The sequence below is a fragment of the Rattus rattus genome, chromosome 5 (assembly GCF_011064425.1).
Source record: "Rattus rattus isolate New Zealand chromosome 5, Rrattus_CSIRO_v1, whole genome shotgun sequence".
NCBI lineage: Eukaryota > Metazoa > Chordata > Mammalia > Rodentia > Muridae > Rattus > Rattus rattus.
The window spans coordinates 42,620,478-42,635,209 of NC_046158.1; the positions used below are offsets into that span (position 1 = coordinate 42,620,478).

The 14,732-nt window shown below is 40.2% G+C and overlaps 1 protein-coding gene across 1 annotated transcript in view; it reads right to left on the reverse strand.

Moving 5' to 3' along the window:
- The window catches only part of Cobll1 (cordon-bleu WH2 repeat protein like 1), a 68,755-nt gene that overhangs the window by 44,081 nt on the left and 9,942 nt on the right, over positions 1-14,732 (reverse strand). The window contains exons 3-5 of the mRNA XM_032902529.1: positions 9,539-9,740; positions 6,770-6,998; positions 5,712-5,750 (exon numbers count right to left, since the gene is read on the reverse strand). Coding sequence (XP_032758420.1) covers positions 5,712-5,750; positions 6,770-6,998; positions 9,539-9,740 — 470 coding nt within the window. The remainder of the gene's footprint in view (positions 1-5,711; positions 5,751-6,769; positions 6,999-9,538; positions 9,741-14,732) is intronic.

A 14,732-nucleotide genomic window follows, 5' to 3' on the forward strand; every position in this document is an offset into this window, starting at 1 on the left:
CTCAAGGGTTCACAATCAATCTCCCCCAGGCACTGAGGGAAGACTGTCTCACCAAGTATTGTCTCTTAAATGCTATCTGTTTAACCTAGAAGTTCTAGTGGTTTCATAATTACCATATATTAACAGTGTTACAATTGGACTTTAGTTAGAATGGCGACTGCCAAACTTTAAGGCCCTGTTTCTAATCTTTCTTTAAAATAAAAACAACAGCTACAACTACAACAAAAAATAAACAAAAACAAAACCTGTTTCCTCATATCGACGAAGGGATCAATAACCAAGGGCAAAGCCAGCATCTAAGCCGTTGTGTCCCAAGCACACTTCCAATCAGGTCTCCCACTAAAAGGAACATGAGAGCTGTGCATTCGTTTATTTCTTGTTTGTATAAAGCAATGAGCTACAAACAAGTCTGTGTGCAAGCTACTGGGAGTCACACTGAAGGACTGAGGGACCGTCCTATGGTGGTTTCTATTGACAAAAGTCACCATTGTGATGTCATAAGAGTAACTCTATTGAAAGGTATCAGGAGAGCTGGAGGAACTGAGTTCAGAGTCCCTGAACCCACATACAGCTAGACGTGAGAACACACATGTAACTCTAGTGTTCTTATGATGTGTTGGGAAGCAGACAGGAGAACCGCTGTCGGCCTGTGGGCCCTCTAGCTGGCAGGTACATTAAGAAAGAGACCCTGTCTCAAACATGGTAGAAAGCAAGGAGCAATATCCTGTCTGCTCCATGCATGTCACAGCACACACAACCCCGTCCAGGAATCCCCCCCGACCCACACATTTATACACACGAGATTTAAAACAAGCACCTGGTGGCTGAAAGGAGGGTTGCCTAAGACTAACGTTCTTTTTTAGCTCACGGCAGACGCTGCTGATTACCGATGTTATTGAAGTGTCTGTATGTGGAAGTGCAAGCCATGCTACTTAAGAAAGGTGTTTTGTTTTCCCGGAGCAGGGATCTCTCTGTGGAGCTCAGGGTGGCCTTACAGCTCCCGGCTTATGCAATCCCTCCTCCTTCACCTCCTGAGGAGCTCGGACTACAGACAAACATTATCGAGCTCTTATGAAGTATTCTTGCCACAAATTATCTCACCCAAACCTGTCAAGTCTCTAGATTTATAGTCAGTTGAATAAAGAATAGATAAGTAGGTGAAGTTATACCCACAGGGTTCATGGGACCAAGAGCGAAAGAAAAAAGACTATTGGATGGACCCTGAGACAAAGAACCTTGTGTCTTCAGTTAGAAGAAAAATTATAAATTCAAAGAAGGAGAGACGAGGACTAAATATTTTTTCCCACAAAGAAACAAAAGAATTTTTATGCAAATCATAGTGCAATTTCAATGATAGTAGAAACAAAGCACTTCATGTAAAAAATAGAGAGACACCTGGGCAGCACAAGAGAGCTAACATTGGTGGTAGGGGCGTAGGTGAACCTGCCTAAAGGCCATAAGTGTGGGAGAGCACCTACCCCAAGGCCATAAGTGTGGGAGAGCTAGCCCTCTCAACTGTCCTGTTGTCTGCCTTGTAGTGACGTGGGTGAGGGAGAAATGCTCCCCCACCCTTGTTACCAATGGTAGGCAGGAGAGCTGGCCCCAGGTCATGAGAGACAGAGCTGACTCCCCACCTACTGTAGCACCCAGAAGACTGGCCAGGTAAAAGCCTGGGCAGCATGGTAGAGCTGGCACTGATGTGGGGGCTGCAGATGAGCCAGCCCCAATAGCGTGAGTAAGGAAGGGCAGAAGAGTCAGCCTTGCCTCTTGTCTGTTGGGTGGTAGTGCAGACAAGGAAGAGACGCCTTCCTCCCCTCCCTCATCTCTATGGCAGGCAGGAAAGCTGGCCCAGTGTCATAAGAGTGGCAGAACTGACCATGTCCCTCACTGGCAGCCATACTCAGGAGAACGGGCTCTGAACATAACCTAGGCAGCATGGTAGAGCTGGCCCTGGTAGAAGGACCTGCTAGTAAGGGCATGGGAGCACAAGAGCTCGCAGGATAATGAGCTCACATCTCAGGCCCAGAGCCAGGGCTTTGCGTTGGCCCACCCCAACATCTACACCACAGATGGACTGCTAGAGGGCATGAACGGGCAGATCCTACAGCTCTAAAACTATAGGATCTCCATGACAGGGCAACAATAGGATATCTGAGAGGAGTCCAGTGAGGATCCAGTTTTGATAGTGTAGCAGAAGTCAGAGGCCTCGTACCAGGCCAACATGTCATTTTATTAAACATTTCCAAGGAAAGAAGTGTGGACAAGGGGGTATAATATAGGACACACTCTGACACTCTAGAGCTTCCACAGTGATTTCTTTTCTCTGTTGGTGGTGAGGTTGCCCAGCTGGAGGGAGGGTACAAGGGGAAGGGGAGATGACTGAGATTGGCGTGCTTGACGTAACATTCACAAAGAACTAGTAAATGTTTTTTTTTTTTAATTGAAAGAAAACCTACATGGGACTTAGAAATAAATGTACAATCTTAAGTGCTTTTAAAATGCGTTTATAAACAACATATGTCAATGTAGAGACCACTGTAGGGACACAAAAGAGTGTACTTGCTGGGTTTTGGTTTTCTTTGGGTTGTTTTGTTGTGGTGGTGGTTTTGGTTTGGTTGTTTGTTTTTTAATCAATTTGGCACAAGCTACAATCTTCTCAAAAGAGGTAACCTCTTTTAGAAAAGGCCTCTCTACATCAGATTGCCTGTAGGTAGATCTGTGGGACATTCTTTTTAAAATAATAATTATGTGGGCTCAGCCTCCCGTGGGGGAGGGTCCAGTCTCCTGTGGCTGGGGCAACCCCAGGGTAGGTGATCTCAGGTTGTGTGAGAAAGTAGGCTGAGGAAGCAATGGCCCCTCCTTCCAGTTGTCTCTAAGTTCCTCCTCTGCTTCAGTTCCTTAATAAGCCTCCCTTAATGATAGACTGTGATCGGGATATTCGAGGCAAATAAAACTTCCCCTTCTCAAGTTGCTTTTGGTCACGGTGTTTTAACACAGCCAACAGAAAGAAAAACAGGGCAGATAGTTAACATCAAAACTCTTATTAGTGCAACCCGTCACAGTTAACATTCTAAAGGAAAACTGTATTTCACATAATAACACTTCAATAACTCAAACATTAAACAGGAAGTACCCACTGCACAAGGGCCTTCCTAAGGCTGACAAGGAACACTGAGGACATAGAGCTTCAAGGCTAAAAGTTTTTCATTCGCTTTATTTTTGAAAACACCTCTGTGAAAAAAGAAATAAAAGCTTCACTCTGAGCTATTTCTCCCAAATACATTTAAGTAATTAAGTGATCTGAGATTTGAATAATGTGCAAACTCATAGATCCCTTCAGTAAGTGTCACCAGAATATGTCAAAAGATGCTTTCCTCCCTCCACACTATGTCGGTGTCAGCCCTCTTCAATTAAAATCTTGTGTGCAGATCACTAAGTGTCAGAGTTAAACACTAAGACGAGTAAAAACCTGCCTTCATTCAGGGAATCAGCTCAAACACTGTAGCTTCCTGATTCTAGAGGAGAAAGTCACGGCAACACAAAGTCTACTGGCATCTGAGGACATCTGGCCATATCAAGGGATAAAAGCAAGTATGCTTTGGACAGCCCTGCTGGACTCTGACACTGTAAAATGAGCTCTCTTGATCCCACAACTCTTGTCTCTGAAGGTTCTGCTTATAGCATTTAAGTCTCTGGAAAAACCCTCTTCAGGTAAGGCCAGAGAAGACGTTAGACATCAATGGGTTAAACACCTTAAAGTGGAGCCTAAGAAGATCATGGAATGTGCTTGGGACCAAGCAAAGTACAAGCACTGTTTCTGGAGTGAAGCAAAGACCATTTGTTCTCATTCCTTGACTCATTACAGAAGTAGAATCCAGACACATAAAGCTATTTTCTCTAGAAGCTTGCCACCTCGGCTTAACAGTCAATGTACCCTCAGATTTAAAGAACCTGGTTTCTGGTTCTCTACCAGGGTATATTTTAAGATGATAGGAATTTTTAACTCCTTTGACTAGCCTAGCCTGTGATAGCCACTGAGAATAAATCAACATATACTTGCTCCTGGGAGCTCAATGAGAAGAACATGGCAACATGTAACATGTACTTTAATAAGGTGTTGCTTTTACGTAGGGCAGTAACGAATAGACAAATCTGTAGAGGAGTTTTAATCTAGCAGCATGGTTGTTAGTACACACCTTTAATCCCAAACAATGTATGTAAGGTTAGGTTGTAGAAGAAAACAGCTATTGTTACAAGTAAAGTCTAACTGAGGGGCAGACAAAGTGATGCATCAGAGAAACATTTGACAGAATGAGTCAAAGATAAGATACACCCAACTCTTATGAGAACTGACAAGAGAAGCTATTTAAGAGCAGAACAGGGAGAGAGAGGGGGAGAGACAGAGAGAAAGGGAGGGAGGGAAGGAAGGGAGGAGGGAAGAGAAAGAGTAAGAAACAGAGAGACAGAGACAGAGAGATAGAGACAGACAGATGGACAGACAGGTTCAGTTCAGCCAGTCAGCACAGGAGGGAGTGCAGTGGCGTTGAGTTCATTGTGAGTTCGTGCAGTTTATTACAGGTCAGCAAAGATAGTTCAAAAGCCGGAGAATGAGAAGGAGCTAGAAGATTAGAACAGACTGCCAGAGTTAGTTTGAGGCCAAGCAGAGCAATTTAGCAAGAAGCTGAGAAAAGCCAGATTGAATCAGTCAGCTTGGAGAGGAGTTTGAGCAGAACAAACCAGCCAGCCAGAGGACAAAGATCTAGACACAGCGAGCTTACGCAGCACTAAGCCTCAGAGATGACGATTACATCAGGTGAATAAAAGCTACCTTTACACAGATCAGTGCCCTGGGCCTACCCTTTTTGTAATGGAGGAGAAAAAGAGTCCCAGATTCTATTATTGAATAATTTTAACCAAATTTCCTATGAAAATAATATATATTTGTTACAAACTATGCATCTACAGAAATAGTTATACTTAAAGAAATATGAAAACTTGCTCCCAGCCCAACCACTCAGAGCTAATCACTATTAAACATTTTATAGATTTCCTTTCAGAGGTTTCATGTAAAAGATTTTTTTTACATACAGTATCAAATGCCCTTATAAGCTTTTAAACCTAATAATTGTAACATAAAATTTTTATGTCATTACAAAATTCAGACAAAATCTAAATGGTGGGGAAAAAATGTTGTGATAAAACTGAGAATGCTACCTCTCCCAGTAGCTGCTGACTGAGAATAAGTTCAATCCCGTCCACAGCATTGCCAAAGTATTCCTACCAAGATCATTTCCTTTTATATGAGGTAACAAACCCTGTTTCCCACACTTTAGCCTGGTTATTATTTTCTGTATTGTTTTTAGCGTTTGGGATTATTTTTCTCCTATGAAGCTCAGGTTGGACTTGAATGTGGAATCCTCTTGCCCTGCCTCCCCGAGTGCTAGAATTGTGGATCTACTCCCAGGTCTAGAATGATATCATTTATCAGTGTTCTATTGAAATGAAATTAGTATAATTCAAGCCAGAAATCAAAGAAGGTGAAACCTTTAAATTTTTTTTAAGGAAATAAAACCCCAAGATTTTTCTAAGTTAAAATCTCTTACAGAATGCATGTGTTAGTAATGTTAAAAAGTAAGATTAGAATCTCAATTTTAATCTTCCCAATTTCTTGTTATAATTTACAGGGTTTTTTTTTTATTCTTGGATCTTACCTTGGAAAGATGACTTACTGAAGGCAGTAACAGAGGGGGCTACAGCAAGAGGGAGTAAAAAAGGGAAAATGACCGTGATGATTGATGTCTGTTAACTATTAACTATCACTGAGTCAAAACAGTCGTCTGTGAATTACACTATACCACAACCTCAGAATAATGTCTGAAATTCTCTTTGCGGTGTGCTTTAACTGTCTCCTCCATAAAACCCTGATTTCCCCCAATGAATGAGATTGACACTGAATATTTAAATGTAACTAGTCTTTGGGCACCAAAAAAAAAATCAATCTCACTTGATATCCCCCCATTTTAACACATCTCTTTTGGTATGAATAAAAACTCTGCAATCTGGAAAACTTTTGGAAGTATTCCTGATTCATTTTATATACAGGCTTACTTTGGATGCTCACCCATGTTGACCTCAGAAAAGAATTTGGCAAAAGAAAACCAAACCAAACCAAACAAAACAAAACAAAAACCACTTCAATCTTGAGTGATAATGAAGCCTCCTGCAAAGTCTTCATAAACTTAACTGCTGCTTCAGGAGAACAGTGAGAGGCTTGCAAAGCCAAGGTAGATACTGACTTTGTTTAAATCCAAAAGGCACAAGAAATTCAGCTACATTCCTCCCCAAAACCTGGACAAGGCGGCCCAAACCTGTCATCCTAAACTACTGAGATCAGCTAAGATGGGAGGACTCCTTGAGTGCAGAGGTTCAAGCCCAAGCTAGGCATCCTGATGAGACCCCAAAACATAAGAACAAAAGAGGAATAAAAAAAAGTACGAAGCTACCAAAGGAATTCCTAGGTTGACAGAATAATATAAAATATGACTAACAGCTAAAAAGACTGACTCTTCTTTCCATTACAATAACTATTATCAGGTTAAATTGTACACCTGGCTTGATTTACTTATTTCAATTCAATGTTTTTTTTACTATTTCCATTAGGATGTATTTATTTCTATCTGTACGATTGATCCATTAAATCCTTGGCATTATAAAGTTGGGAGCACACACACACACACACACACCGACTGATGGGGAAAAGTCCACTTACCTCTGCTGATATCCATGGCATATAACTCTCTTAGTCCCAGGTCATTAAGAGACTTTGTCAGGTCGAGGGGCTCCTGAGCCTGGTAATCCTTCAACAACACTGTTTGCGACGGATCAAACTCACATTTACTGCATATAATGGGAGCAAGGTCTTGAAGCGGTGCGTGGGGACTAACTCTCACTATGGTCTTCTGTGTCTTCTTAAAGTTGATCACTACTCTCACAGTTTTCTGAAATGTAAATGATATGCAGTTACAACATTATTTATTTACCAAAATAAATTTTCCACAGTGGCATCTAGAATATCTAGAATAATAACTGACTCTCGATTCTGTGACACATGAATTAAAACCAGAGTTACACCTCAACCACGGGTCATTAATTAAAACAAATTCTACGCAGAGTTATGTATTAATTATATTCAGTCAGCAAACATTTCTTTCTATTCTCTTCTTCTGGTGCAAAATTCTCTTTCTCATTAATGCTACAACCGATTTAAAAATTAGGTGTTTTGATTTTTTTAATGGTCCTGGGGATTAAACAAATGGTTTTATTCTTATAAGTCAAGTACTCAACCACTAAGTTAAGGCCCTGGTCCTTTTTCTAATTTTCCTTTGATTCAGGATGTAATGTAGTTATCCTGGTTGAACTTTAACTCAATCTATAGTCAAGGTAGGTCTGTGAACTTGTGACCCTCCTGTCACAGCCTACTATGTACCTGGGATTACATTTGTGAACAAAACCTAGTTTTTTTTAAATACTTAAATTCAAAATTCTATTAAGTGTTTGTTTGTTTATGCATACTTTGGGACGGGGGTGAGACAAAATTTCTGTGTGTGGCCCTGGCTGTCCTGGAACTTGTTCAGTAGACCAGGCTGACCTCAAACTCAGAGATCCACCTGCCTCTGCCTCCCGAGTGCTAGGATTAAAGGTGTACATCACCACTTCCTAGCTAAAATTCTTGAGAGTAAAATATTAAGCAGATTTAAAGTCAACAAAAAAAGTCTCATACGTTACAGTATTACTAATATTTTTACATTGTGTCTTAAAATATTTATTTTTAAATGATCAAATGCATACAATCATACTACCTGCGCATTATGTTGTCCTTTATGTAAGGAATGCTTGTCTTTTAATAGCCTGTTAATGGCTGCAATTTTTAAAAAGGCATTTGAAAAACTACTATCCTTATCATCAATCATGCTAGGAATGAAATGCATGGTCAGTTATCAGTAAGTGACTACTACATATTGTCATTGACATTGACTGTTCGTACTAATAACCTTCCAGTTAATTCTAATATAATAGCAAAGAATAGCAAAATCATCCTTATTAGGCCTAATACTAATCATTTCAAAATTATGTGCACTCTTTCGAGTGTGTCTCTCTTTTGATGTAACTGGACTAAATCCATTAAAAATGGAACTCTGAAATAGGTAGCTACACTAAATGAAATGTACCGACTTCAGATCCTCAATGATGCTCAAACCTAAAAGTTAGAATCCTGTAACTGGGGGCTCATGAGGCTGACAGTCTATGTGCTACATAAATAAACTTGCTCCGATATGGTCCAACAGCACATGCATACGTCAGATAAACTCAGACCTAGACAGAAGACACACCACTGCCTTACTAATATTTAACACTCAATCAAAGCTTACAGCTAATGTTTTATCATTAAATCCCTGTCAACGTTTTTATCGAATGCTTATACAATGTATGGAGACACTGGGAGAATGTATGAATTCAAGTTGAATGGAAGCGAACTACCAATTCAATGCATGAAGTTTGATATATTTTATGAAAATGCTTGATGTTCATAAGTCAGAAGTATTTTTGAAGTCCTAAACTTCTATGCCTGTACTCTTTTAGCAGTAACTTCATGTGAATAACTTTAAGAGAAAAGAAAAGAAGTGCTATGGATATTAGCTCACCGGTAGAATGGGTAGAATGTTTACCTAGCAAGTATGAGGTCCCGGGTTTGGTCAAGTATGTATAAATAATTAAAAAATAAATAAATAAAAAATGAATGAATGAATGTAAGACTATCATCTGAATATATTAGTGTCATTGTAGCTCAAAGGTTCTTGTTAATGCACTAAAAAGGTAAGGATGTGAACAGGTGACTCAGTGGTTAAGAGTACCTGCTATGTAACCACGATCCATGTAACAAACAGGTGTGGTTTCACAAATGCCTACAGGCCTAGTGTTGTGGGGACCAGAGACCAGAGGAGACCTGGTGCTTGCTGCCAAAAGAGCTGAATCAGGGAAAGATCTCACCTAAAGGAGGAAGTCAGATAAAGAAGGACATTCTACGTCCTCCCCTGGCCTCTGAACATTTAATACACACACATAAAAATTAATTATAAAAGAAAAAGAAGCTACTATATAAGATAATAAGCTGTGATCTGGTGTGTGTAAAGTTAGTATCTTACCAATACAGAGAAATCAAATATGATATGAAATTTTAAAGTATTGCTTAAATATATTACTTTTAATATATAGGAATGGTTATTATTAGATCCTGATGTGTCGATCCACTCAATTTTAGGGAACCTGATATCTAAACTGTTCCCCCAATTCTAGTTAACCTAAGAATAAACAACTAGTTGACAAACCAGGTGGTTTAGGAAAAAGGTTAGTGCCATATTCCACGAATCCAGACCAGAAATGTCCTTCTTATTTTATTGATATGAACAATAAACATGGACTGAAAACTTAACTGAGTGTTTCAAACATAAGAACATCAAATCTGTGATAGAATCCTTACCTCTGGGATTATAGGTGTAGGTTTTTTCTTATCCAGAGATTTCGGCTTTAAAATGACCTTTTCTACCTCCAGCATTCCTATTGGTGTGTTTGGCTTAAATTTGATGAGATTCTCTTCAGCAGACAGCAAGTCGATCGTGTGACTTGATGGGTTTAAGTGATACTGTGCACAGAGGAACACCAGCAAGTCCATCATGGGCTTACTGAAAGAGACGAACAATGGTGGCTTTAAGAGTCCAACTCAACAGACTGTAAAACTTAACTGTTTTTGAAAACTGTGCTCCTTGTTTGTCTTCAAGCAAGGCTACAAAACAAGAGTTGTGTGAGCAACTTAAATATCTGATAATCAGAAAGACAAAATCCTAACAGATTAAAGGCAGTGGTTAGAACGCTTAAGGTCTTAGATGCTAGCACTGGTTCAACAATTTGCTACAGATTTTTATCTGCCAATTTATGTCATAAATTGTATGAGTCCTTCCTTACCCAAGAATAGTTAATCACTTTGATTAGGAGACAATCCTCAATATTATAACTCAAAATTAACTTAACTCATGAGTTGGTTACATTGCAAAGTTCTCATAGAATGAAGTACAGCCTTTTGGGTTTGGGGGTGGGGAGGGAGAGAGAATTGTGCACTATTAAACAAATATATAAGGACCCAAACTTTTAATAAATTATGTGGATTATTTTATTTAGTATTTCCTAGGTTCTGCTGTCATTGCACAGAATGAGGACATGCTGATCCTGACAGATCTATTATTCTATTTGATGGACTGGGCCAGGTGTCAGCAATATTGCAGTCCACTTACAATCTGCTCCAAATCTAGGCTGACCTCAACTCACTATGTACTCACATTCAGCCCTCACACACAAAGGCATAAGAACGACACGCAGAAGTCTTGGTTCTTATTTCCTGGGCGGAGGAGGAGCACCAGGGACTTCACTGTAGGGCAACCTGTGACCAGCCACCTTCCTCTTTTGGGGGAAATGTAAATGCCAGTAAAAGTGACTTTCTAGTTATTCAACATGAACCTAGCTATCAGCTTTCAGGAGCTTGACAGGGAAATGAGGCTAGGAAACTCACAGTTCACTTTTCCATGTCTCGTTCAGTATACCTGCTTAATACAGCATCTCACCCTACCGTCTGCTGTCACTGCAGCCCCAGGTCTGTGACCTCTCTGATCAGGAGAGCTGAGGGCCAGCTGTCCCCATGTGCACCTAGCGGGAGATATTACTTTACCGATATCTTCAAACTACCCGCTACACTCAGCCTGTCTTACTCAGGCCACCGCAGTATCTGTGCAGTGAAAAAGTAGACTTCCATCCCAACTCCCCAGGCTGTGTATTGAACCCAGGGCCTTACACTCCACCATCTCCCAAGAGTTTCATTTCTAATGTCACAAGTACAAGCAGCATCCCTTTGCACAATCCATGACTAAATCAGTGAATGACTTCACGCCGCATTTTGAAAGCCTGGATTTTGAGATACTAAACAAAACAAACAAACAAACAAACAAACAAAAAAGAATATACACACTCCCATCTGTAAATGCTGGAGTGGAGAGAGTGTGAGGAAATGTCTTAACTGGAAAATGCCCTTAAAATAGACTTGGAGAGAACCAATTATCTAGGAGTTCACTTGTCAGCTCTCCCTGGATGCAGAGTATTTAAAAAACAGTAGTCTTTTTTTTTATTGGATATTTTCTTTATTTACATTTCAAATGTTATCCCCTTTCCTGGTTTCCTATCTGGAAACTCCTTATCCCATCCTCCCTTCTTCTATGAGGGCACCCGCCCACCCACCCACCCACTCACTCACTCACTCCTGCCTCTCCACGCTGGCATTGCCCTACACTTGGGCATCTAGCTTTCACAAGACCAAGGACTTTTCCTCTCATTGATGCCAGACAAGGCCAGTCTCTGCTACATATGCAGCTGGATCCATGGGTCCCTCCATGTGTACTCTTTGGTTGGTGGTTTAGTCCCTGGGAGCTCTGGGGGGTCTGGTTGGTTGGTAGGATTGTTCTTCCTATGGGGTTGCAGACCCCTTCAGCTCCTTCAGTCCTTTCTCTAACTCCTCCATTGGGGACCCTGTTCTCAGTCCAATGGCTGTCTTACAGTGTTTCTAAAAGCTTCTTGGGGAAAGAACTGAGATTTTATAGAGTGAGATTAAGCTTATAAGAACAATTAGAAGGATATAGCAAAAATTTATGTGGGAAGCTTAGTCTATACCTCCAATGTCAATAGTGTGGAGGCCTGAACTAAATATTGAGCAGGGAGAGAAGGAAAAAAGAATGAAAGCAGGTGGTAGTAGAAGAGACGATTGAAATTTGCATACAGTCACTAAGGGGACTATAGACTATATACCTACAGTCACTAAGGGGACTATAGACTATATACCTACAGTCACTAAGGGGACTATAGACTATATACATACAGTCACTAAGGGGACTATAGACTATATACCTACAGTCACTAAGGGGACTATAGACTATATACATACAGTCACTAAGGGGACTATAGACTATATACATACAGTCACTAAGGGGACTATAGACTATATACATACAGTCACTAAGGGGACTATAGACCCCTCTAAAACTGTGACAGAGGCTCTGGCCAGTTTAACCCAGACCTTATCTAGAATCCATGTATAGCTATCTGCGAACACCTCTCTGGCAGGACCCCAGCTTAGCAGTCTTTCTTCCCAGGAAATAAAAGGAGGCAATGAATAAAAGCAGTGCTAATATGTGAAAACTTTTACCTCCTGGACAATACTATTTTGAATACACACACACACACACACACACACACACACACACACCACAGATACACACACACACCACAGATAAACACACACACACACACAATCCCACAAAACACTACTGAGATCTGTGTGCACTGACTGGTGTAAGGGGAAACAGTTGTTGAAGGGAGAGTCACACATTCTAGGGAAAAGAAATATGAACTGAAAACTTTGGCAAATTTGCATAGTAGCCTTGCTTTATATGAAGCTGTGCCGTCGACAGTAAAGGAGGCTATTACCTTTTACAAATGTAGCTTCAGACCAGTCTGAATGGCTAAAACACATAAGAGAAGGCTCGGTATTTGACAGTAAACCACATCAGTTTCCCTCAACCAGAAGAGTGGGAATTACAATGTGGCTCTGTTGTAAAGGAGCCGCAGCTCTAAATGGCAGGACTCCAACTCTGAAGCAGGTGCTGTGGGCAATAACACATCCTGAACCCACAGAAAATGAAGCCAGCCCTTAAATATAGATGGGGATCATCCTCCCGAATGCCAAAGCACTTTTGCCAAAGACAACCATCTTGGCTTAAGAATAACTGTCCTCACATGATAAGACTGACAACAGTTAGGTAGCAGGTTTGGCCATAAACTACTACTGTCAGGAAAAGAGTCATCTCCCTGCAGCCCAAGGTGGGACCATCTGAGACCCAAAGCACATTATTAAAGTGGTCAAGGAACATATGCATTAAACTGCTACGGCCTCGGTGATGTGTGCATTGGTCTCTTCCCCCATTTATCACTTATCCACAGCAACGGAAACTGAAACTGAAAACAGAATATGAATCCTGATTTGTCACGCTACCTGGTTGTAGCCTTAACATTATCATTGTTTTAGCACTATTATTCATACTTGCAGACACTTATACAGTGATGTCCTGGAAAGAATATTTAAATTCTTTTAAAGCAGCTAATATAAAAAAAAAGTCTTCAAAACCTCTTTGACGTGAAGAAATCCCTGTGAGATTGCCAATGTTTCATAAACAAACCAAAAAAAATCATCTTTTGTATTTAATTCCTTTCTATTATTTCATTTGAGATCAGCTCTACCATGAAAGCTAGTCCTTACATTGTAATTTTATAAGTGGAACAAATGAGGTTTAAGAAATCATATTAATATATCACCTACAATAGTCATTTGGATTAGAATCTCCTGACTCTCCAACTATTTCCAGCTACATTTCGCATCCACATGATTCAAAGTAATGTCCATAGTGCTGAAATGGTTGTTTAGAGCAGGATATCTGCTTTAGGACACAATTTCACCACACAGATCAAAGACTTCATCAAATATTTTCTAAATCCTCTGGGACCCTTGCTGTATCTGGGACACGGAGTAGTAGTAATCTTAACCTGGTTTTGATAATGGATGGTCTGAGCTTCTATTTCTGTGTTTTAAAGATCCAGCTGGATATCAAAAGATTCAGGTCACAATGCAATAAAGAGCTCCAAGAACAGTGCAAAAATGACATAGGTGGATTTCCAAGCCTCCACATGCTTAAACAAGGCCACCTGCCAACAGGGTGCCTAGGTAATTTTTCATTCAATCTGGGACAGCTGAGAGCAAAAGAACGACTCGGGGATAAAGGGCAGATACAGGAACACCCTAGAAAATGGGGACACCCAACAATAAGTGAACAGAATAAGTAAGATTCTAGTCTCTAACAATGTATCTTATTGTTGTAGTTTCAACAAATCCTCAAATCCATGTTGAGATGAATTGTTTCTCTGACTTACATATGCAGGCTAGCAACTGAGTAAGATCTATGCTGTGCAAACCCTTCCTGATCCAAACAAACTCAGAAATGAAACACTGCAAACTTCTGTGCATCCAACATGGAAAACACATTTTGTCTTGGCCTTGGGAATGCTTTACTGTGCTATGTGAAACTAGGAGACAAACATTAAGCAACAGAATGTGAAGGTAGCTAACAATCAAACAGGTCATCACTAAAAATGATTTCCTATCAAATATTAAAAATAGATGAAGTAAAAACTGTTGTCTCCTTGAAACCCACCATTTTATACTGTAGTCTACACAAACATTTACCTTTAATGTTATTTGCAGAACAAGTTAGAAATAATGACCTTTATTTAAGAAAAAGACAAACCCTTCCATTTAAAAAGAAATATATTTCAGCTGCCAAGTGCATACCAGACCTAGAGAAACTGAACCAGGAGGATTAGGAATTCAAACCCAACCTGAGCTATAGACAAAGGTCCTGTCTCAACAACAACACTCATACACCCAAACAAACCATCACACAAACACAATAAATAAGAACAATTAAACAACATAAAAAAGACTATACTCACTAAATATACCACACAGTTGTGGGTCTTCATTATCAGCCTGGCTGAACTTTCAATTACCAAGAGACATCAGACCA